The 26,290-nt window shown below is 46.7% G+C and overlaps 2 protein-coding genes and 1 non-coding gene across 6 annotated transcripts in view; 1 reads left to right on the forward strand and 2 right to left on the reverse strand.

The window, feature by feature from the left end:
- The first annotated feature begins 1,967 nt into the window (after positions 1-1,967).
- LOC118634649 (2',3'-cyclic nucleotide 3' phosphodiesterase) lies at positions 1,968-9,484 on the forward strand. Of its 2 annotated transcripts, none has more exons than XM_036269333.1 (4): positions 1,968-2,070; positions 3,250-3,916; positions 6,484-6,623; positions 8,034-9,484. In XM_036269333.1, the coding sequence occupies exons 1-4, from the start codon at positions 2,068-2,070 to the stop codon at positions 8,475-8,477; spliced, it is 1,254 nt and encodes a 417-aa protein (XP_036125226.1). In that variant the 5' UTR covers positions 1,968-2,067; the 3' UTR covers positions 8,478-9,484. The 2 variants fall into 2 exon arrangements, with proteins under 2 accessions (XP_036125226.1, XP_036125227.1); XM_036269334.1 differs by lacking the exon at positions 1,968-2,070 and adding an exon at positions 2,107-2,233.
- A 1,248-nt stretch (positions 9,485-10,732) lies between these two features.
- Positions 10,733-26,290, reverse strand: part of DNAJC7 (DnaJ heat shock protein family (Hsp40) member C7) — a 36,411-nt gene continuing 20,853 nt past the window's right edge. For all 3 annotated transcript variants that reach the window (XM_036268174.1, XM_036268175.1, XM_036268176.1), the window contains 9 exons: positions 20,729-20,847; positions 19,937-20,090; positions 18,850-19,014; positions 17,747-17,838; positions 14,441-14,514; positions 13,911-14,057; positions 13,566-13,718; positions 11,542-11,604; positions 10,733-11,060 (listed from right to left, as the gene is read on the reverse strand). In XM_036268174.1, coding sequence (XP_036124067.1) covers positions 11,023-11,060; positions 11,542-11,604; positions 13,566-13,718; positions 13,911-14,057; positions 14,441-14,514; positions 17,747-17,838; positions 18,850-19,014; positions 19,937-20,090; positions 20,729-20,847 — 1,005 coding nt within the window. In that variant the 3' untranslated portion in view covers positions 10,733-11,022. The remainder of the gene's footprint in view (positions 11,061-11,541; positions 11,605-13,565; positions 13,719-13,910; positions 14,058-14,440; positions 14,515-17,746; positions 17,839-18,849; positions 19,015-19,936; positions 20,091-20,728; positions 20,848-26,290) is intronic.
- LOC118635131 lies at positions 25,922-26,052 on the reverse strand. Its single transcript, XR_004960469.1, has one exon. It is a non-coding gene; the product is annotated as a small nucleolar RNA SNORA66 (small nucleolar RNA).

Genomic DNA, 26,290 nt, shown 5'->3' on the forward strand with positions numbered 1-26,290 from the left:
TCCCTTTAAATATACCTTTCACTGTTACAAATCCTGAGTTTATCATTTTGCCTCCTTACCCCCCGCCCATTCTCAGAAGAGCCTTAGAGAATGAATGACTTAGCATGGGGTAGCACTTCCCAAGCAGAACTCTGACCTTACCCTGATGCGTGAGAAACACAGAGGCCCCCAATCAAAGCCTGACCCAGAGTGCGATCAAGGTGTGAAGTGTGGTCCCCTCCCCCAGGCCCTGTCCAAAGACCCTATGGAAGAAAGAGAAAGGTGCTAAGAAGAAAGTTTCAAAAGGGTGAAGAAACAGGTGAGCCCTAAGAACCAGGTCAGCTTAAAGGGGGGAGGAAAGAGAAGGGCCTAGGAAGAAGTATGTCTGCCCAGCTGCTGGCCATTGGTTCACCCAGCCGAGTACCTACTTTTCTGCAGCACACTGTGGAAGGCTCTGTGGAAGAAATAATGATGTGACAGCCTCAACCCTAACCTCAGTGAGGGAGACCCACTTGTAAATCCCGAAGGCCGGGAAGCAGAATGATAGGGGCACTGTGCTCTAGGAGCCCAGAGGAATTAAAAAGGTTCCTGCCCAAGAACAGGAAGTAACCTGGGAGTAGGAGCTAGAGCTGGGCCACCTGTGCTGCCTCTGCCAGGATGGTCAAGTAAGTCAGACCCGTCTCCTTTTCTGTAGAATGGGTACCTGCCTCAGGGGTCGCTGTGAGAATTATATGAGTGCACAGGCAGCTCTTGAAAATCCACCCAAGCTTTCAGTAGCTTCACAGAGGGAGTGGCGGCTGAGGAGCTTGCCTTAGAGCATGAGTTAGAACTTCATTAGGTTATCCATCTGTCCCTTTGGCCACTGCCATCCTGGTTCTGTCTCCACAATTCCCAGAAGGATTGGGCTGAGGCTGAAGTTAGGCTGGGACAGGGCCAGGACTAGGTGAGGCAAGTGAGGTATTTCAGCTGCAACATTTCATGGGGTGCCAAAAAACTCAGCAAGATTAAACAGTATTTTAATGCGATATTGTAAAAAAAAAATAATAATAATGCAAAGACCCATGATGAATAAAATATCAAAATTTTTGCCCAGCTGGTGTGGCTCAGTGGTTGAGCATATCGACCCCATGCACCAAGAGGTCACCAGTTGGATTCCCGGTCAGGGCACATGCCCAGGTTGTGGGCCAAATCCCCAGTGGGGGGCATGCAGGAGGCGGCCAATGGATGTTCTCGTTCATCCATGTTTCTAGCTCTCCCTCTCCCTTCCTCTCTCTCTAAAACAATAAAGGAAAAAATTTTAAAAGTTTTTAAATCAAAATTTTATATAAAGACAGGATCTGACCTTGCACTTGCGACCCTGATTCTGGGGAAGGGTGACTGTTTTCCTCTTTAAAGAATTCATTATTGCCCTGGCCGGCTTGGCTCAGTGGTTAGGGCGTCAGCCGGCAGACCAGAGAGATCGGGTTTGGTTCCCACTAAGGGCACGAATCGGTTGCAGTTTGTCCCCGGCCCGGGTGGGGTCGTGTGGGTGGCAGCCAGTGGATGTGTCTCTCATTTCTCTCACATGGATGATGTTTCTCTCTCTCTTCCTCCCTCTTTCCCTCTCACTCTATCTGAAGGTGAATGCAAAAATGTCCTAGGGTAAGAATAATAATAATAATAATAAAACAGAACTCATCATTAACACCTACAAGAAAAACGAGGCTATAAAAATGAAAAGAAGGAAGGGAAGGAAGGAAGGAAGAAAAAAAGAGGCGGGAAAAGCCCCTACCCCCACACCCCTTGCTGTGGCTTCGTACACGGTTCACAGGTGGGCCGCAGGTGTGCGCCTCGGTAGGCGGCCGCTCCCACGCGCACGCCCTGGTCTGCAGCCCCAACCCCGCGCCTGGTCAGTTTCGGGTTTCGATTTGCTGCGCCTGCGCAGAGCCGAGGCACGCCGCGGCCCCCTCCCCGGCGCTCCGCCCCCCAGGCTATGTAAGGCGGCCCGGCCCGGGGTCGCGCTCTGCCAGACTCCGTGTCCCTCCGCGCAGGCGGGCGGCCTCGGGGAGCTAGTGCCTGCGAAGGCGGCGACGGCGCCCCGTCCCCATCATGGTGAGCAGGCGCAGGCCGGAAGGCGGGAAGCGGGCCGGGCGCGGGGTAGCGCCTTGGTGGAAAACGGGAGCCTTGGGGGATTTTCGGGAGGAAGTGGCATGCAAATAAGGCCGCGGTTCCGGACTTGAGTTGAGCCTTTCTTGGTGGGCTGGTGCGCCCCGAGGTAGGGAGCGGCCAGGAGAGTGGGACCGGCTGGGGTGGGGGGCCGCTGGAAGAGGAAGGGGCTCAGGAGCCGCGACCAGATGGCGTGTGACTCCCGCCGGGCGGGCGTTCCTCGCCTGCCCCAGGGCCTTGTCTGGGACCACAGTGTGCCAGCTCATCTCAGGGTGGTGGCGGGAGGTGGAGCTGGTGAAGAGAAGGCAGTTTACAGTAAAAACTGTTGTCACTTGTGGTTTTCAGCTGGCAGGAAATCAAGTGGCCCAGAGAGGTGTTGTGATACACAGCAAAGTGGTGGGTAGAGCTAGACTCGGAACGCAGGTGCCCGGTACTGCCCAGTCCTGGTGCAGGCACAAAGACCAGGACTTTGAGGGGAGCCCGGAGCAGAGGGGAGGAGGTGGCACGCGTGGTGAATGAGGCCCTTTGTCCAGTGCTCTCCTGCCCTGCCCCCCAGCAGCCCTTCTGTGGGACCATTGTCCCCCCCCTGTCCCAGACAAGAGAGTATTATCTGTTGCTACCATTGTTGGGGGAAGGGAGGCAGTCTTTGGGTAACCCTTCTGCACCCACACCTTCCTCAGCACACTCAGAGCCAGGGCAGCTGTGGTTGTGCCCAGACATAAGACGCCTACCTCCAAAGAAGTTTTCCTTAATAGGTGCGGAAAATATAAAAATTAGGGGGTCTGCTCTAGAACCACAGCCTCAGGCCCTCCCTGTACGCACCTCCAGCACATTGTTCTTTAGACGTGGCGGCAGTGGGTTACTCATGGGGCTACAGCTCTGACTAGAGGAAAGTAAGAGTTTAGGAAAGCTCAGACAAGCCTGCTGTTCATCCTCCACAACCAGAAGCAGTCAGTACAGAAGAGAGAAAATCCACTACACTTCACTGCTTGGGAGGGACCACAGCGCTCAGGGCTGGAGAGCTCCAAGCAGGGAGGGGTTCCATGTTAGAGCAAAGCCAGAGACAAGGGCGCAAGGGAGCCACAAGTGACCTGGCTGATATCTGCTCTTCCCTTCCTCACACAGAATAGAGGCTTCTCTCGAAAGAGCCATACATTCCTGCCCAAGATCTTCTTCCGCAAGATGTCATCCTCAGGGGCCAAGGACAAGCCTGAGCTGCAGTTTCCCTTCCTGCAGGATGAGGAGACAGTGGGCACGCTGCAAGAGTGCAAGACGCTCTTCATCCTGCGTGGCCTGCCAGGGAGTGGCAAGTCCACTCTGGCACGGATCATCACGGACAGGTACCGTGACAGCACCAAGACGGTGTCTGCTGACACTTACAAGATCACCCCGGCTCAAGGAGGCTTCTCCGAGGAGTACAAGCGGCTGGACAAGGACCTGGTTGACTGCTGCCGCCGGGACATCCGAGTCCTTGTGCTGGATGACACCAACCATGAGCGGGAGCGGCTGGAGCAGCTCTTTGAAATAGCCGACCAGTACCAGTACCAGGTGGTACTGGTGGAGCCCAAGACAGCGTGGAGGCTGGACTGTACCCAGCTCAAGGAGAAGAACCAGTGGGGGCTGTCAGTTGATGAGCTGAAGAAGCTGAAGCCTGTGCTGGAGAAGGATTTCCTGCCACTCTACTTCGGCTGGTTTCTGACCAAGAAGAGTTCTGAGAGTCTCCGAAAAGCTGGCCAGGCCTTCCTGGATGAGCTGGGGAACCATAAGGCCTTCAAGAAGGAGCTGAGACACTGTAGGTGGTGGGGTGGGCAGGGTGTGGGCAGTTAGCCTCATTCATAAGCCCCTTGCTGTGCACACGGTGCTGCATGCACAGGCCCACTCGCTGAAATCACAGGGAGCGAGTGGAAAGGCAGGTGGAGGCTCGTCTAGTACCAGGTGTGGGTAGCCTTGGGTAGTGGGAGCACAGCCTTGGATATGGGGAGAGGTGCTTCCCTCCCATTTAACCCTTTCTTCTCTGCAGTTCCCCTCTCCCAGGGGAATCTAGACTACTGAAACCTGTCTTAGAGGTGGGAAAAACAAATTACTGTCCTAACAGAAAAATATGTCAGCATTTCATATAACCTTAACAGCAGTTCTCAACCTGTGGGTCGCGACCCCTTAAGGGGTCGAACGACCCTTTCACAGAGGTTGCCTAAGACATAACAGTAGCAAAATAACAGTTATGAAGTAGCAACAAAAATAATTTTATGGTTGGGAGTCATCACAACATGAACTGTATTAAAGAGGCGTGGCATTAGGAAGATTGAGAACCACTGGCTTAGAAGGAGAATCTGGTCCAATGTTTTCAAACTCATTTTTAGCAGGAGAACCATTTTTCTAAAATAAAATGTTCTGCGGAATCCTATGCTGCAAAAACATTATAACTTGGACTATTGAGACTTCACTGAGGATGGTTCTCAGGCCTTGGGCTACCCAGTGCACCTTGTGGCATCCCATGTTTCAAAGAAGTCTCCACCTAATCCAAATGCCCTTGTTTTGCAGATGGAAAACTGGCCCAGAAGGGATGTAGGGTTTGCCTAAAGCCATAGTGAGATCCTGTGCTGTCTACTCCAGCAGGGGCCTCCCCAGGGTTTTCTATTGACAAGGGCTGTTTGCTCCAGGGGTAGGTTTGGATAAGTAAGGGCTCTGGTGGCCTTCATTCTTCTGTAGTGGCCTGTTGGGGGTATGTCACCCACTAATCCACCTATCTCTTTAATCCATTTCTAGTTCCCAATTTCAGGTTATCTTCATCCTTGAAATGTTGCCGACCCCCCCCATATTTTTGTTGCTCAGAGGCAGGTAGTCTGTGCCTGTATATGTTCTCAAAGAACTCTGCTCTGCTCCTAAAGCTTGAATGCTAGGACACCTGGAAATGGTGGAGCCTGCAGTGACACTGGCCAGGTGTGAGTCCTGTCTGTGACTAGCTTGAGAGAAAAGCACCCCAGAAGCAGGGCTCCTGGTTAGAGCTGGTGGCTCTGCCCTAGAAAGCGACTGCCTCTTGAAGCTGCTTTTTACCATTATAAACTGGAATCCTCTTCTGCCCAGGATACAGCAGGAGAAATGTACTGGGCCAAGAACAAGGCCTGCTCTGAGTAGAGGCCACCCCTGGGGAGAGTGAGTGACATCCTTGCAGGTACTTGATTCTGGGAATAAACAGGGAAAACCCTAGTGACTTTGAAGCTAGTCACGAGGCTTGGAGTCTGGAAATTTAAATCACAATTTCTACCAGCCACATGTCATCCCATTATATCCCAAGACACATTACATCCCAGGCCTGTTTAGGCTCTCACCCATCAAACAAGCCTGCAAGGTACAAAGCATAGTGTGGTGACCAGGTAACTACCCCACTGGGTGAAATAGGATGCTAGTAATAGTTACCTGGGTGGTTATGGAAAAACTGGGTTGTGTGATCACCCTAATTGTACTTCATTTACAGATAAGGGTCAATCACTTGACCCAGGTCAAACGGCTCATAAGTGGACTAGGATGTCAGTTATGCTCTTTCTGGCTCCTTCCATTGTATCAACAGTTCCCAACCATCTTTTTTTCTCTACCCCACTTTTCATGACTTGTGGGTTCTTCTTATAGATGTGATGCTGGTGAATCTCACTCCTTTGGCTTGCTTCCTTCCTCTGGGTTTCAAGTGCCTAGTGTTCCCGTCTGGGGATAACATGTACAAATCTACCTAACATAAAGCCAGGGAATTTAAGCACCTTTTTATAGCCCTGGGGTTGCTATTAGTTTGACCAACCAATGAATAAATGAATTTATGCTTTTTTGTTGTTAATCTTCACCCAAGGATATTTTCCCATTGATTTTCAGATAGAATGGGAGGGAGGAGAAGAGGGAGGAACATTGATGTGAGAGAGACACATCAATTGGTTGCCTCCCTCAGGACCCAGACCAAGGCTGGGGATTGAACCTACAACCCAGGTACATGCCCTTGACCCTGGATTGAACCTGCGACCCTTCAGTCCGAAGGCTGACACTCTAACCACTGAGCTAAACTGGCCAGGGCATGAATTTATGCTTTAAAAAAATTATTTATTGATTGATTGATTTTAGAGAAGGGAGAGAAACATCGATTTGTTGTTCCATTTATACATTCAATGGTTGATTCTTATGTGCCTTGACCTGGGATCAAACCCACAACCTCAGCATATCGGGATGACGCTTTAACCAACTAAGTTACCTGGGACAGGGCTCGAGAATTTATGTTTAATGTTCAGTTTTTTGCCTCTGGGTCTCGATGGTCTTGGTGATAGATGTTAGGATGCTCCTGCTCTCCTGTCCTGATGACCTCACTCTCTCTCCCTGCAGTTATCTCTGGGGATGAACCCAGGGAGAAGGTTGACCTGGTCTCCTACTTTGGGAAGAGACCTCCGGGCGTGCTGCACTGCACAACCAAGTTCTGTGACTACGGGAAGGCTGCCGGAGCAGAGGAGTATGCCCAGCAGGATGTGAGTGCTCCTCAGGGACACCAGTGGAGGTGGGGAGGGGATACGGTTCCGAGGGGTGGGTACTGGCTTAAGGCAGGGACCGGAAACCAGCTCAAGAAAAATGACATCTTCTCCAGCTCACTCTTCTGGATGGCTGTTGCATAGACTTCAAGCGCCCTTTCTGGGGCCCACCTGGCAGTGTTGCCAGCCTTTGCATTTTTTCCTAGGCCTGCCTACCAGTGCTGGTTCTGTAAATTAATGGAGAATGCTAGTCGGGAGCAGACTTCTGCTCTGGCCTCTGTAAGCCTGCGTTCAGTCCCAAAGGCTAGGAGCCCTTGTCTCGAGAGAGCCTGGTGCTCTGAGGTCTCTTTCTGTCCTCAGGTCTAAGGCCTGGCCTTGCCCCAGAGTAGGGAGTGTCCAGGGATAGTGAGGCTTATTGGCTTAGGGGTACCAGTTCCTTTCTCACCTCACAATTGGTATCCTCTCCCACAGCCTCTGACATGGTGATCTGTTGCCCGGATACACATGGCTGTCTCTAGCCTTTTTCAGGTCACCTCCTCAGCAAGGCCTTCCCTGATCCTCCACCCATCTCTCCCCACTCCTCTGCCTGAGTTAATGTAGCCAGTTTACTTATATGGTCATTGGTCTCCTCTCACTCGAATAGATGATCTCCAAGGGTGTGCATTTTTTATTTAGGTTCACCTCTATTCCTAGCACTTAGCATAGCTGCATGAATAAGTGTGTAATACTTTCTACTACCATCTCTAACTATTAATTCGTTTAGCAGTACGTGTTAAGTGTCTTTTATGTGCTAAACACTGCTGGGACAACAGATTGTGAGCAAAAACAGAGAAGCTTTTATGGTCAAATGCAAGACAGGCTTTCTCAGAGAATCAGATATAACCAGATGTGCAATCAGATGTGAACCAAGGTGTAGAGATCTTGCTCAAATGCATTTATTTCTCACCTTGCCCTGCCCTCCAGGACATGAACTGGTTACAGGGTGGCTATTACCAGGGTGAGCTGAGTAGTTATGACAGTAGCACTTATTATGTGCCCAACACTGTTGTAAGCTCTTTACCCAGTCGCATGGAGGCAGGTGTCATTCCCATTTTACAGGTGAATAAGCCAACGCAAAGGTACAAAAGCTGTTCATTGCCCAGCAGCTAATAAAGGGGGACTAGCTTCTGAACTCAGGAAGTCTGGCTTTGAACCCCTGCCTCTCTGGCATCTTGGTTTTTTCACATCAGCCTCAAGTCAGTGGAAAGACACCCCCACACCACACAGGCTGTCTCTTAGGGATGTTTGTGGGTGATGTACCTTTACTAAAGGGCTCTGCTCGGTTGTACTCACCTGTCAGACCCACCCTCTGCAGCTGTCCTCTCTGGGGGCCACCACCTCTAGCATGGGACTCATTCTCATTCTCCGCAGGTGGTGAAGAAGTCTTACTCCAAGGCCTTCACGCTGACCATCTCTGCCCTCTTTGTGACACCCAAGACGGCAGGAGCCCAGGTGGAGTTGAGTGAACAGGAGCTGCTGCTGTGGCCAAATGATGTGGACAAGCTGTCTCCCACTGACAGCCTGCCCCGGGGTAGCCGCGCACACATCACCCTAGGCTGCGCGGATGACGTGGAGGCCGTGCAGACTGGCATTGACCTCCTGGAGATTGTGCAGCAGAAGGGGGGCAGCCGAGAGGAGGTGGGTGAGCTAACCCGGGGCAAGCTCTTTTCCTTGGGTAGTGGGCGTTGGATGTTGAACCTGACCAAGAAGCTGAAGGTCAGGACCATCTTCACGGGCTACTACGGGAAGGGCAAACCTGTGCCCACACATGGCAGTCGCAGGGGGGGTGCCTTTCAGTCCTGCACCATCTACTGAGTATTCCACCAACCCTCGTCTGCCCCTCTTTAGAAGGGAAGGGGGTGGAGAAGGAAGCATATCCTCTGCTTGATCTTTAAGATTTTTTTTTACTCAGTTAACCTTCCTGTAACTTTTTAAAAACTTGTAAAATAACCTTCCCTCTTTTTCTGCCTTTCCTCCTCTTGTCTAACATTCAGGCTTTCAACATAAAGCGGGGGCGGGGGGCAGGTACCATTCAGGAATCTGGATTAGAACTGGTAAGGCTGGGCCTGGTGCTGCAGCCACAACCATGAGCCCTGCTTTCACTTACTAGCACCCCAGCTCAAATCCACAGCCCTGCCTGGAGCTGGCTAGTGAGAGACTGAAGGACTCCATGTCCCTACAGCCATGGAACATGAGGTGGATGTGAGAGGGGAGGATCCATAGGCTTGATCCTATTTCTTAATCAGTGTAGCCCCAGGAAAGCTGAGGCTATTTACCAGGGTAGAAAAAGGGATTTACCTCCCACCTTGGGTCCTAAGTGCCTGTCCCTTCCTTCTTCACAATGTAACTAGGTAACAGTTTGATAACTAGGGAAGAAAACAGAACAGCAGGCAGCAGCCACACCCCAGGAAAGGGATGGGGTGGCCATCCTTCCCAGTGGTGGCTCTGCTGTAAGGATGGGAGACCGGGGCCAGAGACGATGCTCAGTGGGGAAGCTCCAGTCATGCAGTGTGCCAAGCCCATCTTGCCTCCTTGGTGCGTCTGGAGGCAGCTGTGCCTCCTCTAAAGGAGCCTGGTTGGGTACTAGTGGAGTGAACTCCTAGCTGTTAAGGGCTAAGCTCCACCCGGTGCCTTTGGGAAGGAGTTTTTTAACACTGCCACATGGTCTGTGGTTCCTGGGGTGCCCTCCACTACCACCTGCTCAGTGACAGGGCCTTGCTAATTAGGTTGTCACTCAACAAAAAGTGCTTGGGATTTGAGTTATCATCCTGGCTGTGCCCAACCTCAGCAACTTGTAAGACTGATAATAAAATAAATCATGTTAATCCTAGCTGTGTGCAGTCTCTCTCACCCTTTTGTGCCCAGCTTATTTTCCCTGGGGCAAGGGCTGGGTGTTAGGACTGGCTTTGTCCCACAGCTTGGGGCCATCGGTCCTGTCTCCCCGCTGCTGGCTGGGCACAGCTGTGACGAGGCTGGGCAGCTGAACAGTGTTGGCTTTCATGAGGAGGCAGAAAGGAGAGAGGCTGGTCTTAGATGCACACACAAAGTGGGGGGTTGGCTGGGTATGAGGGACATGGAGCACAGAACCTCTCACCCCCTGTAACTACTCAAACAGGTATGCCCAGCCCAGCCCAATCAGAAAGACTTCTCAGAGAAGCAAGACCCCAAACTCCTAGTGTGGGTTTCCCCAGTTCTCTGGGGAAGGCTACCCTCAGGTCAGTGCTGCTTCAAACATAAGGGAAGGCTTGATTCAGAGTTTCTTCCAGCCAACAAGAGCCTGGACAGCGACATAGGAATTTCCTGGGCCTAAATTAGGCATCACTTAGCCATGGCCATGGCACCAAAGGGGGAATATTGGAAAAGAACAGGGCAGGGGCTCCAAAGCAAGACAGATCATGTTACTTATTTGGTCCAAGGTCTGTCCCACCATCTCAACCACCAAAGCACCAAAAACCTAAGTTTCAGTCAAAGACTAGTGTCTGCCTGGAAATCCCAACAAGATTTCTCATCACAAACACTAAGCTTGACCTGACCAGCATGACATACACCATGGCTTCCTTCCCCAGCTTGCCTCCCATGCAGAAAGGGGAACTAGTAGAGAAGCAAGGGCATTTGCTAAGAATGATGTTTCTGTGTGAGCTAATGTCAACAACCAGATACCTGTGCCCAGGAGCTGCCTGTCTCATGGGGAAAGGGCCTGAGGGTCGGGGAGGCAGGATTTTACCTTGTTTCCATATCCCTCAAGCCTGCACTGGCAACAGGGACTGTGACAGTCTATGTAAACCTCCTCTACTAGGTTAGCCTGGCCTGACACTTCACATCCACCCATCCTCTATGTAAGCTTTGGACACACACAGCTTCTAGTGATTTCTGGTGGCCCCCACCATAAAATAAACATTTTCTGAATTCAATTCCCTATGCCTGACATCAGACTGGGCCCAGCAGCATACCCAGCCCCCCACCTGCCACCAGGCTCTGGGTACCCACACCCCTGTGGGGCAGGCCTGCTGAGTCTCAGTCCTGTGCTGGGGGCTCAGCTCTGGCAAAGCAGCTACCAGAGCAAAGTGCCAGAAAGGTCAAAACATTCCATTCACTTATTTTTTTTTCTTTTTTAATAAAGTTAAACAGTAAAACAAAAATTCACAAGCTGCCTCCCTTTCCACCCCCGTCTCCCTCCCCTACCCGCAGTCTTCGGCGCTGGCTCCCTTTCCTTCACCCCACTCACAGACACAGGGCATCCAACTGAGAAAACGAAACTGCTCTAAGCACATGGAGACATGATGAAGGGAGGAGGTGAATTGTGTCCACATTCAAGGTTAAACTGAGCAAGTCTGCATTTTCTGGGTTCTGGATGGTTTCATTAGCCAAACTGAAAAAAGAAATTCCCTGGACCAGATGCTGTAAGGGAAAGAAGGGCTCGTTAGTTGACTCTGGGTTTTCTAGGAAAGATCACTTTGCTCTGGTTATAGAAGAGTCTCCAAGGATTGCTTTAAAGTCAGAGAAAAAGCTCAAAGGGTATCAAACAGCCTGGGCCCTGGGTGTAAGGGAGCAAGTACATGAGCATGCTGTGTGTATGTGGCTTATGACACCTTCCCTCACACACACAAGCCCCAGTACTAGGTGGCTTAGGGATGCCACCCTGACCCTGTGAAGGTATGGTGATAATGGTCCCAAGGCAAGGTGTGCCCCCAGGAAGCTCCCCTTTGCCATCCTCAGCAACACCTGAGTGGACAAAGGCCCTACTAGACGAGAATTTAGCTGTCTCCACTCATGAGACCCCCTGATTCTTAAAGAGCTGCCTAACGGGGTGGTGGTGGTGGGGGGGAGTCACTGTGTCAACTTGTGATAGGGAACTCCCAAGAACAGCAGGCATACCCACCTTCAAAGCTAAAGCCCCCGGGACCACCGAAGAAAGCCTTGAAGATATTGTTTGCATCAAAATCTGTGGAGAAGGCGAGAAACAGGAAGGAACAAAAAGGTGAAAAAAGTAAGTGTTCGAAGGAGAATTTATCACAATGAGAATGGGTCTCCAAAGCTTTCCCAGATAGTATCACTTCCCTCCACTCCCAAAACTTCAGAGGTGAGCACATCTGCCCCACTCTGAAAAACTTACCACTTGATCCCACTCCTGGGCTATGTTCCCTTCGTTTTCCAAGTGTAGTCCCAAAAGAGAGTGTTCTTTGCTTTAACCCACTTCGCTGGCCCTCAATTTTCCACAACTGGGAATGCCAGTTGCACTCATTGACAGACTTACCACACACGGTCTCCCTATAATGCTAGGGCTGCTACTGAAAATGCTAAAATTTATCATTTACATACTGCCAAGAAATTTAAATGTTAAGACCTACGATTCATTGTTATCTTTGATTCTATGCTGTCTGAACTGTATTCCAGAAAACTTGTGGTTTATTAAAGCACCTACTAGGTGCCAATCATGGTGCCGGGTACTTTGCATACATGATATCATTTAATCTTAGTAACAGTTTGTCAGGGTATTACCAATTTATACTCAACAAAACGTAAGTAGGGAGAGCTCAAGTAATTTGCCCAAGATCACAATGGACAGTAAAAGCAAAATAACTGAAAATTCCAACTTCTGTCTGACTCCAGCACTGTGCCCTTGTCACTAGGCTCCAGCAGGTCTGGTGTCCCTAACCCCCACCTGACCTCCTAAGCTGCACAGAAAGATTTATCTCCACCAGTGAATCCCATAGGCACACTATGTCCAAAAGTGAATTCTTTGCCAGCACGTCTGTTCCATCTGCTTGGGTGTGTCCCCTTGCTCAGTGAATGGACCCACTGAGTCTGCTATGCCAAAGCCACTCTCAACTTAGTCCTTCCCCTTTCCCAACACATTCACTAACCAATTTCTACTGAGTCCACCACTATCTCCCAACTGTGCCCTCCAATTCTTTCCTATCTACTGTGTCTTCCCTCCATTGCTACCCTCTCCTTCCAAATCGCCTCTCTTTGATGTTATCACAAATGTATTTCTAGACCCTAAATCAGGTCCATAGCTCCCGTACTTAAAACCCTTCAATAGCTTTTGACAAATCATAGTTCTCAACTGTTGAGCAATGTTTATTACCAGTAAACCTAGGTTTCTCTTTCTCTCCGTACACTATCATTATCAAATTTATTTTAAATTCCAACAGTTTTTCTAACAGAAAGGCTTGGCATTAGAGACAGTGGTCTGAGAAGAGGGCAAAGTTCAAGGCCTCTTTTATCACTGAACTAACCGCTAGTAATGGTGCTGATAGCTGTGCTTTACTTCATTCTAAATCTGTTGGGGAAATTAAAATCTGTGAGGGCTTACAGGAATGCATGACACACATAAATATCAGCATACATTTTGCAGTGGAGAACAAAAGAACTTCCACTCAGTAGGAAAAGCCCAGATTCCTTATTCCAGTCCCTAAGGCCTGAGGTCTGCTCCAGGTACTTTCTGGCCTCGTCTCTCCCTATTGCCCACCTCGCGCACCCTCTATTCTACAGGGTGCCTTGCAACTCCCAGGGTGTTTTACTTTCTGCACTTCTATGCCCCCCCACCTTGCTAGTGCTTACTCCTTGGTATCCATCTGCACCCTGGGCATCTGCTACACTTGACTGCACTCATTGGATTCTATGTCTATTAGATCAGGGGTCAGATTTGATCTGCAGGCTGAAGTTTGCAAACCTCTCGACTGGGTTTCCAAAGCCCAGGAAACCTGTTTGATTCATCTTTGTAATTTCCAGCACCCATCATGGTGCCTCACGTGTCACAGGTCTTCATCAAGGGTACGCTTTACGAATCACTGTGCATCTCTGGCTGATTACATAGACACTCCTTCTGGAGTATCTTTAGAAAAAATTCTAAAATTCCACAGCTGTCAGATTCATCTCAGGCTGTCCCAACCAACTCACCACCCATATTCATGCCCTCCTCATCCAGGTCCTGTCCACTGTCATAGCGAGTCTTTTTCTTTGGATCGGAGAGGATGGTAAAAGCTTCTCCAACTTCCTTGAACTTTTTCTCTTCCTCCTTCTGAACTTCAGCACTGGCTCCACTGTGCCGATCTAAAGGGGCAGGGCGGGTGGGGTGGGGTGGTTACAGGAAACTCGCCTCAGAGTCTCAAGAAAAAAGTTTAAGAGAAAGACTACTTTATGTCTTCCCAGTGAAGAGCCTCAGGCTTTCATTCTGGACTGAGTTTGATAGTGGGCCAGCCTAGCTTGCTCTTCCCATGGAGTCTGCTCACCCCACCGCTCTACCTGGATGGTGCATCAAGGCCCGTTTCCGATACGCTTTCTTGATCTCATCCTCAGAAGCATTCTTGTCCACTCCCAGAATCTTGTAGTAATCTTTCCTCTTACTCTTCTTCAGCTCCAGCTGTGCATTTTTAAGGAGTTGTTTGTGTTCTAAAGGGAGACATCTAGCATCACGGACAAATCTGATTCTGGCTTCCCTTACCAGGTCCCAGCCCAGAAGCCTTGTTAACTATACCAAGGGCTTTTAGGGTATTTTTCCCCCTAGAGATTAAAAAAAAAATCTACTCATATGTAGGGTTCCTCACATCAGCCTTATCACACAGAAAAGGAAGTGAAAGTAACAGGGAAGATTTGGGACCAGAAAACAGGTGCCTCCTTCTGTACTCAGGATTTCTGTTCACTTTTTCGTGGCTGGTGATAAATAAGCTCCAGCTACAACACTGATCCCTGAATCAGATTACTCCTGTGTCCAGTTTTAGGGTCTACAAGTAAGACCACAGTTTCCTGAAAAGCATGCTCCCAAACACCTTTACCTTTTGTTTTCTCCGTCTGATATACTTTTTCATAGTCCCGCACTGCTTCTTCATATTGTTCTGTGTCCATGTAACTGAGAAGGAAATACAGGGCAGTATAGTGACATAAATAGCAATGGTCTTCAGTATCACTCTAGAGGAATAGGCATGGCTCAAGCAAGAGACACAGACTTTTGGTTGAGATGCTTCATAAAACAGGAGTCTTTAAGTTAGCTTTGAGGAAAAAAATTAACTACCATTTTGAGGGGAAAAAAAAGGTCTCATGCTACTTGCACTGAAAAATGATATTCTGCTCTGAGTAGACAGCAACCAAGAGGATCAAGTTCCTTCTGATTTCACAGAGCTGCCAGAGGTATCTGGCCTGCCTTAGGAAAGGAAATGTGAAAGCACCTACCTGATTAATTGGGATTGAAACACATGAGAAAAATTATCAAGTGAGATAAATGGATATGGAAAAGCTCTGAAACTTAGAGTGCCATAAACATGCAGGGCCAGCTTCAATCCAGGATAAAAGTGGGATTAGTGAGTCACTAGAAAGATTAAGGTCAAGGTGGTGGCTGCTGGCAAATGCTTCTATTAAGACCAATCAATCTGCCCAGCTGGTGTGGCTCAGTGGTTGAGAATCAACCCATGCACCAAAAGGTCACCGGTTCAATTCCCAGTCAGGGTACATGCCCAGGTTGTGGGCCCAATCCCCAGTGGGGGACATTGAGAAGGCAGCCAATCGATGTTTTTTTCTCTCTCTCCTTCTCCCTTCCTCTCTCTCTAAAATCAATAAAGGGAAAAAACAACAACAAAAACAATCAATCTGAGAGATGTAGGTGCAACAGAAAAGGACACTCTAAACTTAACAGGCTTGTTTCCATTTGGATAGTGCAAAAGAAGGGGCTCTGGCCCACAGTGGGAGGAATCTAGTTTGATAGGCTGACTGACAGACCGTTTAAGTGTTTCTTCCACAGAAGCAGAGGGGCATCTTCTGTGTCCTGATAAGATCACTGGCACGAAGACTGGCCTACTGATTATACAGACTGTGGTAGGAGTTGTAGAGACAGACACCATCAGCTGAGGAGTGGGAAGTGACCATGTGGTGCAGCTGGCCGCTACACAACAGAGAATCAATTTACTCCAAAGCTCCCACACAAGCCCACCTTCACAAACACCACAGAGCCCCAGGCCCCACCAAGTTTGGAGGCCAGGGCAGAGGGAGTGTTGCTCATGTGGCTGGCCAAAGAGAAGCTTAATAGGTGAGGCATCTCTGACTTCCTATCAACACCTTAATTTACGCCTGGTGACAAAACCATGCCCTGCGGACACAGGCACAGATGCTACTGGAAGCTCAGAGAACTCATGTACAGGATGAAGTATAATATACTGAAGTAAAAGAAAATTGGTAACTGATAGCCCTGGGTGTAAAATGATCTGACAAATAAGCAACCTTGATGAACTTTCCAGGCCTGTATGCGATATGCTCAACAATCTGGTATTACAGTGATTTATATTTTTACTTCACTCATTTAAAAAAATTCTAGGACAATATGCATAACCCATGGAGACAGACAACAGTGCGGTGAAGGCTGGGGGTGGGGTGCGGGAAAGGCAAATTCTAAGACATACATTTAAAATTTTTCCTAAGTTGAAGAAAAAGTAGAAAATTAAGTAGAGCCTTAGGGAAAATAGGAAACTCCAGCTCATATTGGGAGACACAGCAAAGATGTGACATCTCCCCAGGGGTAAGTTGAGTAGAGTGGGGCAATAGGCCTCTGGTTAGGGTCTGGTCTGAGCTAATCTCCAATTCTTGTTAATCACAGCTGCTTGGGGGGACCGTTGCCACATTCTTAGCCAACTGTGACAAACAGTGCTGCTGTCCTCTGTGGTGGGATCTCAAAGACCACTCAGAGGACAGTTCTCTTTCTACCCAAGAGAAGGAAATGTCTGATCAAAGCAACTCCTATTTTTGTTTACTGTAGACACATGGAAACAATAATTCTCCATCCCATCCTCCTCTTAACAAATCAAGAATGTGTTCTCTTGCCACTGAAGAGTATTCCAAGTGTGATATAATATCATGTATCTAGACATATAGGTGATTCTTTCTTGCTATTAATAGTTAAAACTGTAGTAAATATGTATATAGCATTTTGTATCTGTCTTAGCTGGGTCAAAGGGTACTCTCTTTTGTCTTTCAAAGCATCCACATTTGTCTGCCAGTGGTTTGTAAAGATGAGATAACTGATAGTTGGTCTCACAGAATCTTTATTCTCTGTATGTATCTATTAGTCAGACTTAAGTCATCTACTTAGAAATTCACAAAAACAAAAACAGTTGCCCACATACACAGTTTTCCTATTTTTAAAAAAATGTGGCCCTGGCTGGGTGGCTCAATTGGTTAGTGTTGTCTTATAAAAGGTTGCGGGTTTGATTTCGGTCAGAGCACATAACTAGGTTGAGTTAATCCCTGGTCAGGAGGTGGGTGGGAGGAAACTGATCAATGTTTCTCCCTCTTATCATTGTTTCTCTCTCTCTAAACATATCCTCAGGTGAGGATTAAAAAGGAAGAAAGAAAAGAAAGGAAGAAGGGAAGAAAGGAATAAAGAAAGATGAATTTTTGAGAGGGGTCTCTCCTAGCTCTTGCTAATGGTCCTGCACAGAGAAGACTCTGGTGGGTCCAAGAGGAAGATGAACAAGTAGGCTGGGGAACACCCCCAACTCTGAAAGCAAATCTGGGCACTAGAGGCAGGCATATCCTGGCTCGAAAATCACCCGGTCAGATGGTTATTTCTAAAGGGGGTTCCTCATACTGCTGGAAAGTTGAGCTAGATTAAATCCCTTCTAAGTTTAAGACTGTCTTCTCTAATCCAGAACAAACAGGCTAAGCGAGACTCTCAACTGTCTCCAAGATTCTTCTTCGAAGCACCATACATTCATCCAACAAAACGTTTATTGAGTGAGCACTTACTATGTGCCAAGCACTGTGCCAAGTTAGAGCAAAAGTGTACAACACAAAACAAAATCTCCAAAGGAAATGGATTTAAACTTTAACAAAAGGTATTTGGGTCAGGCATCAGAGAAAACTTACTGACCGTGAGGGGCGTAAGACACAGGCATGGGAGACTGAGGGAGCTTGTGCAATCTCCTCCGCTGGAGGTCTATAAACATAGTCTAGGGCTGGAACAATCCCACCTAGAGGCAGGGGGAAGGACCAAATGACCTCACAACATCCCTGGGTCTGCTCCATCATCCACAATGCAATTCCCCTGGCAGGCCAGCAGCAATTCCCTCTTCCCCCCACCAAGCAGAGGCACTCACCACTGAGCTCTTCTCAAGTAGGCTTTTATATAAGTGTCATCGAGCTTCACTGCATTTGTGCAGTCTTCTATTGCATCATCTAGTTTCCTAAGCTTCAGGAGAGAGAGAGCAGTCATACTTCACATGGTGGTGATTGAGGGAGCCCAGAAGCTGTGAGCATGGCTTCAAAATTCTAAGAGGATCAGTCACGCTGGCTCCTAACTGTCACACTTGTTCTCAGCCACTGGGAAAGCCTGAATCTTAGTGAGCTAAGGACAACAATTTTAAATTGGTTTCTTTTCTAAGTAATGAAAGCAAGGCACACTCATCTGCATAAACACCACTACTATTCCAGGTCAGTGCCCAATGAAGACGCGGAAATAGTAAGAGTGGTTCCTGCCCTCCATTTTTCCAGAGACTAACTAGAGCAGCGGTTCTCAACCTGTGGGTCGCAACCCCTTGGGGGGTCGAACGATCCTTTCACAAGGGTCGCCTAAGACATAACAGCAGCAAAATTACAGTTATAAAGTTGCAACAAAAATAATTTTATGATTGGGGATTACAACATGAGGAACTGTATTAAAGGGTCGTGGATTTAGGAAGGATGAGAACCACTGAACTAGAGGGATCATAACTACTGGGATTTTTAACTACTGGAACTCTGCAAGGAGCCTACTCTTGTTTCCTATGGTGTATAGGACCACAGGGGAGCTCAGGCTACTTTCAACTGAGCATGGTGACATCAGTTATGCTGAAGAAAAACCCTAAACCTACCTCATATTCTCATTTCCTTCAAATCACTCCTAAAGAATCACTTGCTTAGGCAAAAAGAAGCAAAAGTACTTGATTTAAAAATTATCCCAAAGCTCTAGTCATTCTCTGGAAAAAGAGGACAGTGAGGAAGAACAAGTGGGGACATCCTTTCAAATCGTCCCTCAAGTGCCCCTAAGTTCCATAGAAAAGACAAAAGCTTGCCTCTGAGAAGGAAGTTCCGACTAAGCTGAGATACCAATCAACTTTTCCTCCTGTCCTCAGGTTTACACTCATGGGCAGATTTCCCAAGACCTCTTCGATACCCCTTAAAAATATCTCCATACGTCCCAAAAGCCAGACCAAGTGCTTACCTTGGAATTAACCGTACCCCGATTACAGTAGAGTTTAGCATTTGTTTTTATATTGTTGGGGTCAATCCCCAAGGCTTCTGTGTACAGTTCATATGCTAGCTTGTAATTTCCTTCTTTAAAGGCTCTATTCCCATCTTCTTTCTTTGCTTTCAGTGCTTTGGCATTCTACAGAGAAAAGCAAGGTGAGGTCAGCTTACATCCAGAAAGCCTCGGACCACTGCACAGAGGCCAGAGTCTATTTTCAATTTCTTGATCCTAGTAGTTCAGTGTACCACAGCCCCCCATCCCATCCCACCCCACGCCGTGGGCTATTTGTTCCTCACTATGCTTCCTACAGAGTGGACAGAAGAAACCAAGATTTACAAAAGAATATCAAGGAGCCCTGGTTGGTTTGGCTCAGTGGTTGGAGTGTTAGCCTGCGGACTAGAGAGTCCCAGGTTTGGTTCCTACTATGGGCATGTACCAAAAAAAAAAGAATATCAAGGAGATCTGTGTTTCCCAGGGTTTACCTCTACTTCCCAGGATAAGCATTACTACCTTTCCTTTACTGAGGGAAGAACAAAAGAAAAAAGCACTTAGGTATTAAAAGGGTCTGAACTATATGATCACATTTACTTTTAGGCAAAATACAGTAGTCCTACCCAGCAGGTACGGCTCAGTGGTTGAGCACTCACCCATGCACCAAGAGGTCACCAGTTTGATTCCCGGTCAGGGCACATGCCCAGGCTGTGGGCCAAATCCCCAGTGGGGGGCATGGAGGAGGCAGCCCATCGATGTTTTCTCATCAATGTTTCTCTCTCTCCCTTCAAAAATCAATAAAGAAAAAAAATTAAAATAAAGGAGTCCTGAAATCTTTTAGTTTAAAGAATTTCCATATGAGTATATGAGCCAACCTGATGACATATGCTGGGAAGCAAGATCTCAAATGATCCCTTCAAATAATTTCTAATAAAAGGACCAAGCACCCTGGCAAGGCAGGAAGAGGAGCTATCACATTTTTGTGATTCTAAAACCTTCCATTCCAACTCTCTTACAAGTTCAAAAAGGAAGCTTTCTTTCCTACACAGATCGGGTGCCTAGAACTTACTCTGCAAGCAACACAGGCCTTCTCATGGTCAGGAGCCATCCTGAGAGCCTGTACAAAAAACTGAACCGCCTTCTCAATACAGTCTTCATAATAAAGGCAAAGACCTCGTACATACAGAGCATCTGCATTGGTGGAATCCATTCGTAAAATGTCACTGCAATAGCCAGAAAGAGGGCACATTTAGCTCTGGTTTGTATCTCCCCACCATTACTATCATTTGTAGGATTTTTTTTCTTGACTATGTGTCTAAGATAGACTCATTCCCAAGAATTTTTCCCAAACCACTTACATTTGTCTTTAACACACTTCTTATATCTCACAATTTTATTAAAATAGGGGCTAGCACCCTATAGCCCAGAGGACCAAATCATGACTGTCACCAGTTTTTGTATATTAAATTTGATTGACACCAATCCACGTCATTTATCTACTATCTATGGCTGCTTCTGCACTAAATGGACGAGGTGAACAGCTGAAACAGAGACCACATAGCCTTCAAAGCTTAAAATGTATGTTAGGGCCTTTTACAGCGTTTCCAAATCCCTGGAGTAGACAGAAAATGACATTTAAAAAATAAAAACCAAACAAATTCAGACTCTGTTCTTTCACATACAGCTCAACTACCTACCATATACCTATATTCCCTATGGGTTTTCAAATTTAGTCTAATCCTTGGCTTTAAGTCCCAGGAGGGTCCAATTGGCCCTAGCTGGCCTATTTACAGACAGCTACCAGATAGCACCCATCCAGTGGAATCTGACTTTTCAATGCAGAACCAGCCTGACTTCATACCTGGCCACAGACTGTGCTTCTGGATAACGACCCAGCATTGCTAAACATTCTGCTTTGAGGATTTTGAAGCGATGGCAAGCAGGGGCAAACTCTAGGGCACGATCCATGCAGAAAACCACCTAGAGGGAGAAAGAAAGCAAATAAGGTTCTTCATCCTGGACTCCAGAAATGTCTTTCTTCATTTCAGTTTGGTCACAGGTGATAGATTCAAAGGAGAGTAATATCAAAGTTTAAGAACATACCTAATAATCCATTTGATTAAAACACTGAAATGAGGAGAGCAGTTGATCAAGATGATAATAAGGACAGCAAACATTTACCAGTACTTCGTGCATTAACTCATTTGATGCTTACACAGTTTTATGAAGTAGGTAATACTATTACCCTTATTATACAGATGAGAATACTAAAACACAGGAAAATTAAGTAATTCTTCAAGGTCACCAAAGCTAGCAAACAATAGAAATATGATTTGATCTTAGACACTAAGACTCCAGAGCCTATAACCTTAATCACCATGCTAAGCTGTCTCTACCGTGAATCCTAGACAAGAAGTATCAAAAGTAAGACAAGAAGTACCAAAAATAACCTGGTATGGAAACATTGCTCCATGTTACTGAAACTGCTCACAGTTCTCTCCTTCCTGTGTCTGTAGCCTCACATCTCAGAGTACCCTGGTGGCCACTCTTCCAATTTTATTTTAGTACAGAAATATACCAATAAAACAGTTTATTTCTAATGGTCCTAAATAGACCATATAAAATTACTATATTCAACATGATGCTATACAAACCAAAAGCCAAATCTCTCTCTCTCTCTCTCACACACACACACACACACACACACACACACACACACAGCTGGGATTAGTTCACTTTCAGTTCCATAAAGGCTCTCCATATACTTCTCTTTTCTCTTTTCAGAAGTTTGTTCTCTGAGCTTTCATTTTTTGGTTTAGCTGCTATTGCTGGGAGATCCTTGCTGAAACATATTCTTCTCCAAGAATAACTAACCAAAAGGCAAAATCTGGAGTTAAGGGACACCCAATTCCTCTAATCTGGTCATAGGAACAGGAAGAGGTAAAGTCTGAAAATCCGGAAGCAGAAATAACTCAAATTCCACGAACAGGGGATTGGTTAGACAATGTAGACCTTCATATAACAGAATACGACATGGCTCTAACATAGAATGAAGAAGTTCTCCATGTACTAATATGGAAAGACTTCCAAGGTCTAATAAATGAAAAAAAGGTACATAATTATGTAGAGCAAATTACCTTTCATGCAAACAACAGAAAATTAAGAGTCTATATTTGTATTTGCTTATACACATAAAACAAAATTATGGAAGAAAATAGAAGAAACAAGAACAGTGGTTACTGTGGAGTAAGATCGAAGCTGATAGAGGACAAATTTGGGGCAACACTTAACACTAAGTATGTTTATATGTTGCAGCTTTTAAACCACAAAACCCACCCATTTGAAAATTAAATTTAAAAATCTGGGAAAGTAGCCCTGGCCAGTCTGCCTAGCAGTTAAGAGCATCGCGCCCTGGCTGGTTTGGCTCAGCAGTTGGAGCGTCAACCTGAGGACCAGAGAGTCCCGGGTTCGGTTCCTGCTAGGGGCAGGTACCAAAAAAAAAAAGCAGATGGGTCAAGATGGTGGCGTAGGTAAACGCGATATCGTGTCCTCCCACAACCACATCAAAATTACAACTAAACTACAGAACCACCATCATTCAAAACCGCCTGAAATCAAGCTGAATGGAAGTCCTACAACTACGAAATTAAAGCAGCAGCCACATCCAGACTGATAGGAGGGGCAGAGGCGCGACAGGCTGGTCCCACACCCACATGTGGCAGATAAAAATCAGGAGGATACCTCGGCTGGGAAGGTCCTTCCTGAGAACTGAGGGGTCCCCGTCCCACACCAGGTGCCCCGCTCAGGGTTCCAGTGCCAGGAAGAGAATCCCCATAACTTCTGGCTGGAAAAACCAGCGAGAACTGAGGCTCAGGGAAGCTGAAGCGGCTGGAGCCCCAGGCAGCTCCCTAAAGGGCCCGCGCACGGACTTACTGGACTCTCTCCCTCTAAGCTCGGGCCGGGGGCGGGGGGGGGCACACGACAGCTCCAGGGGCGCCAGAGACATGCAGGGAAGAACTGAGCTGTTTGGCACCGGAGCGAGGGCTGGAGAGGGGGCTTTCTCGGGGACAAACGTGCTATAAGAGGCCTTTGTTCCTTTGGTGAGCCCTTCCCAGGGGCGGCAGACAGTGGCCACATCTGGGACTCCAGCAACCTGGCTCACACTGGTAGCCCCGCCCTGCTGGCTCTCTGAGGCCCGGCCCCGCCCCACCCAACTTTCAAGCCCACCCAAGCTGTTGCCACTTGCTTAACCATAGAATTGGCCGGTCTTGGATCCTGCTTCAGGTTTTCCTAAATTCTTTCAAGCCAGGAGCATCTGGTCTCAGCGAGCCCCATACCTCTCATTAAGTAATAAGCTGAAACAAACACAGGGAGGCAGCCAAAATGAGGAGACAAAGAAACAGGTCCCAAATGAAAGAACAGAACAAAACCCCAATAAAAGAACTAAGCGAAATGGAGATAAGCAACCTAACAAATACTGAGTTCAAAATACTGCTTATAAGGATGCTCAATGAACTTAGTGAGAACCTCAGTGAACTTAGGGAAGGCCTCAAGAGCATAAAAAAGGACCAGTTAGAAATCATGGATACACAGTTAGAATTGAGGAAGGCATTAATTGAAATAAAGAATAATTTACACAGCTTCAATAATAGAGTACGTAAATCCAAGGAGCACACCATCGATCTGGAATATAAGGAAGTAAAAAACGCCCAATCAGAACAGCAAAAAGAAAAAAGAATCCAAAAAAATGAGGATAGTGTAAGGAGACTCTGGGACAACTTCAAGTGTGCCAACATTCGCATCTTGGGGGTGCGAGAAGCAGAAGAGCGAGAACAAGAAATCGAAAACCTGTTTGAAACAATAATGGCAGAAAACTTTCCTAACTTGGGGAAGGAAATAGACATACAAGTCCAGGAAGCACACAGAGTCTCAAACAAGATGAACCCCAAGAGGCCCACACCAAGACACATCATCATCAAAATGCAAAAGGTTCAAGACAAAGAGAGAATCTTAAAAGCAGCAAGAGAAAGGCAGCTAGTTACCTACAAGGGAGTTCCCATTAGGTTGTCAGCTGATTTCTCAAAAGAAACTTTGCAGGCCAGAAGGGAGTGGCAAGAAATATTCAGAGTGATGAAAAGCAAGAACCTACAACCAAGATTACTCTATCCTGCAAAGCTGTCATTTAGAATCGATGGACATATTAAAACTTTCCCAGACAAGAAAAAGTTAAAGGAGTTCATCACCACCAAACCATTATTATATGAAATGATGAAGGGTCTTTTTGGAGAAAAAGATAAAATATATGAACAAACAAAAAGGCAATGAATACATATCTATCAACAATGGAATCTACAAACAAAATGAACAGGTAGAACAGAAACATTCTCATAGATACAGAGAACATTTTGTTGGTTGCCAGTTGGGAGGGGGTTTGGGGGAATGGGTGAAAAAGGTGAAGGGATTAAGAAGTACAAATTCATTGCTAGACTGACAAACCTCAAAGGGAAAGGGGTTGGGAGGATGGGAAGAAATAAACCAAAGAACTTATATGCATAACCAATGGACACAGACAATAGTGTGGGAAAAGGTGGGAGGGGGGCGGGAGTGGGGAGGAAGGGGTCAAGGGGGGAAAAATGTGGAACATCTGTAATACATTTTACATCCAACAATAAAGATTAAAAAAAAAAAAGAAAACAAAACAAAAAAAAAGAAGTAGGGTACAGACTGACATGAGAGGGTCTGGGGGTGAGGGAGATAAACCACAGAACTTAAATGCATGTATGAGTAACCAATGGACATAGACAACAATGCTGGGGGAAGGGGCAGGATTGGGAGGAGGGTGTGAAAGGGGGGAAATAAACATCTGTAACAAAAATAAATTAATAAAAATTGCAAACAAACAAAAAATAAAAAAAAATAAAAGGCTTTAAAAAATAAATAAATAAAAAGCTTTAAAAAAAAAAAAAAAAGCATCAGCCCTCAAAACAAAGGGTCTCATGTTCGATTCCTGGCTGTGGTCAGGGTTGTGCAGGAGGCAACCAATTGATGTCTCTCTCTCACATCAACGTTTTTCTCTTTCTGTCTCTCCCTTCCACTCTCTTTTAAAAAAAATCAATGGAAAAATATCCTCAGTCAGGATTAACAGCAACAAAATCTGGGAAAGTAAATAAACATCATAAGCTGTTCATTGGGAAGACTTCAGGCAGTATTAACAGAGCAGTGGGAGGGATGCCTCTCCTTCAGCGGCAGGTTACTGTCCTGGGATTTCGAAGGACAATATGAAAATTCAGTATTATGTAGGGCAGAATCATGGTGCTAATTTTCCCCCCTTATGTGGATAAAGAATGGGGGTGGAATGGGGAGTAATCAGTCAAATTTCCAGTAGCCACACCCTGGTGCTTTCACAACGTTCTGTATGGAGATGGTTCTGTCATCGTGGGGAGTGTCAGAGGCTCAGTGCTTTACTTCCCACCCCCACCTCCCTACGACCAGAGACAGCTGCAAGCAATGAAGATCTTTGTTTCTTCAACCTCATCTGTTTCTCTTGCTAGAATCATAATTCTTCATTTGTGACATCACCATGAGCTACAGTGAGGGGACTGGGATGTCACAAACAGAGGATTCTGTCACAAACTGGGGATTCTGGTTCCACAGAGGGCAAGAGAGAAAAGAAACCCAAAGACTGTCTTTCTAGATAAAGCTTTTGCCTATGTAAACCTCAGAAAACATGACAAGAAGCAGAATCACCTTCCAAACACACACAAAAACAAAACAAAAACGTACAAATCACACTAAAAAGATACTGTGGTTATTAAAACCAATGAACAGAAGAGGGATGCTAGTTAAGTTAATGCTGGGATTCACCATACACTAATTAGATATATTTATTATCAAGTAAAAGACCTTAACAGTGTATGACTTAAGAATAATTCTTAACTGTACCCTGTTGTCAAACATTTACTGAGTACCTATTGCAGAAAGCACCAAGCAAATTCCCACATATGAAGTGACAATTCCATTCCTTGGATGGCACAAACTTTTCGGTTATTTTTCACACTATACGAGGATAAAATGGACTACCTCAGTAGTTTCTGAGGCTAATGTATTTCTATCACAATTACTTTAGGCAAACCTGGTTCCTCTCACTTTTGCAACATCACGCAGAGTTAGTGACTAAGTTTGTACTCACAAACTTCTTTCAAGTGATCCTGAAAATCAATCCTGATCAGTGGTTTTTAACTTTTTTGTGGACCATTTACCTCCCCCTTTGAGACTCTAGTGAAAGTTACTTCTGAGTACCATCTAAATAAGGTACTTAGGCCCTGGCTGGTTTGGCTCAGCGGTTAGAGCATTGGCCTGCGGTCCCGAGACCCGGGTTCGGTTCTCGCTGAGGGCATGTACCTCGGTTGCAGTTTGTCCCCGG

The sequence above is a fragment of the Molossus molossus genome, unplaced genomic scaffold (genome assembly GCF_014108415.1).
Source record: "Molossus molossus isolate mMolMol1 unplaced genomic scaffold, mMolMol1.p scaffold_m16_p_19, whole genome shotgun sequence".
Classification (NCBI taxonomy): Eukaryota; Metazoa; Chordata; class Mammalia; order Chiroptera; family Molossidae; genus Molossus; species Molossus molossus.

Coding starts and splice junctions, on each gene's coding strand:
- LOC118634649 (XM_036269333.1), top strand. Junction 3,917..6,483: donor CAAGAAGGAGCTGAGACACT/GTAGGTGGTGGG, acceptor CTCTCCCTGCAG/TTATCTCTGGGGATGAACCC. Junction 6,624..8,033: donor AGGAGTATGCCCAGCAGGAT/GTGAGTGCTCCT, acceptor CATTCTCCGCAG/GTGGTGAAGAAGTCTTACTC.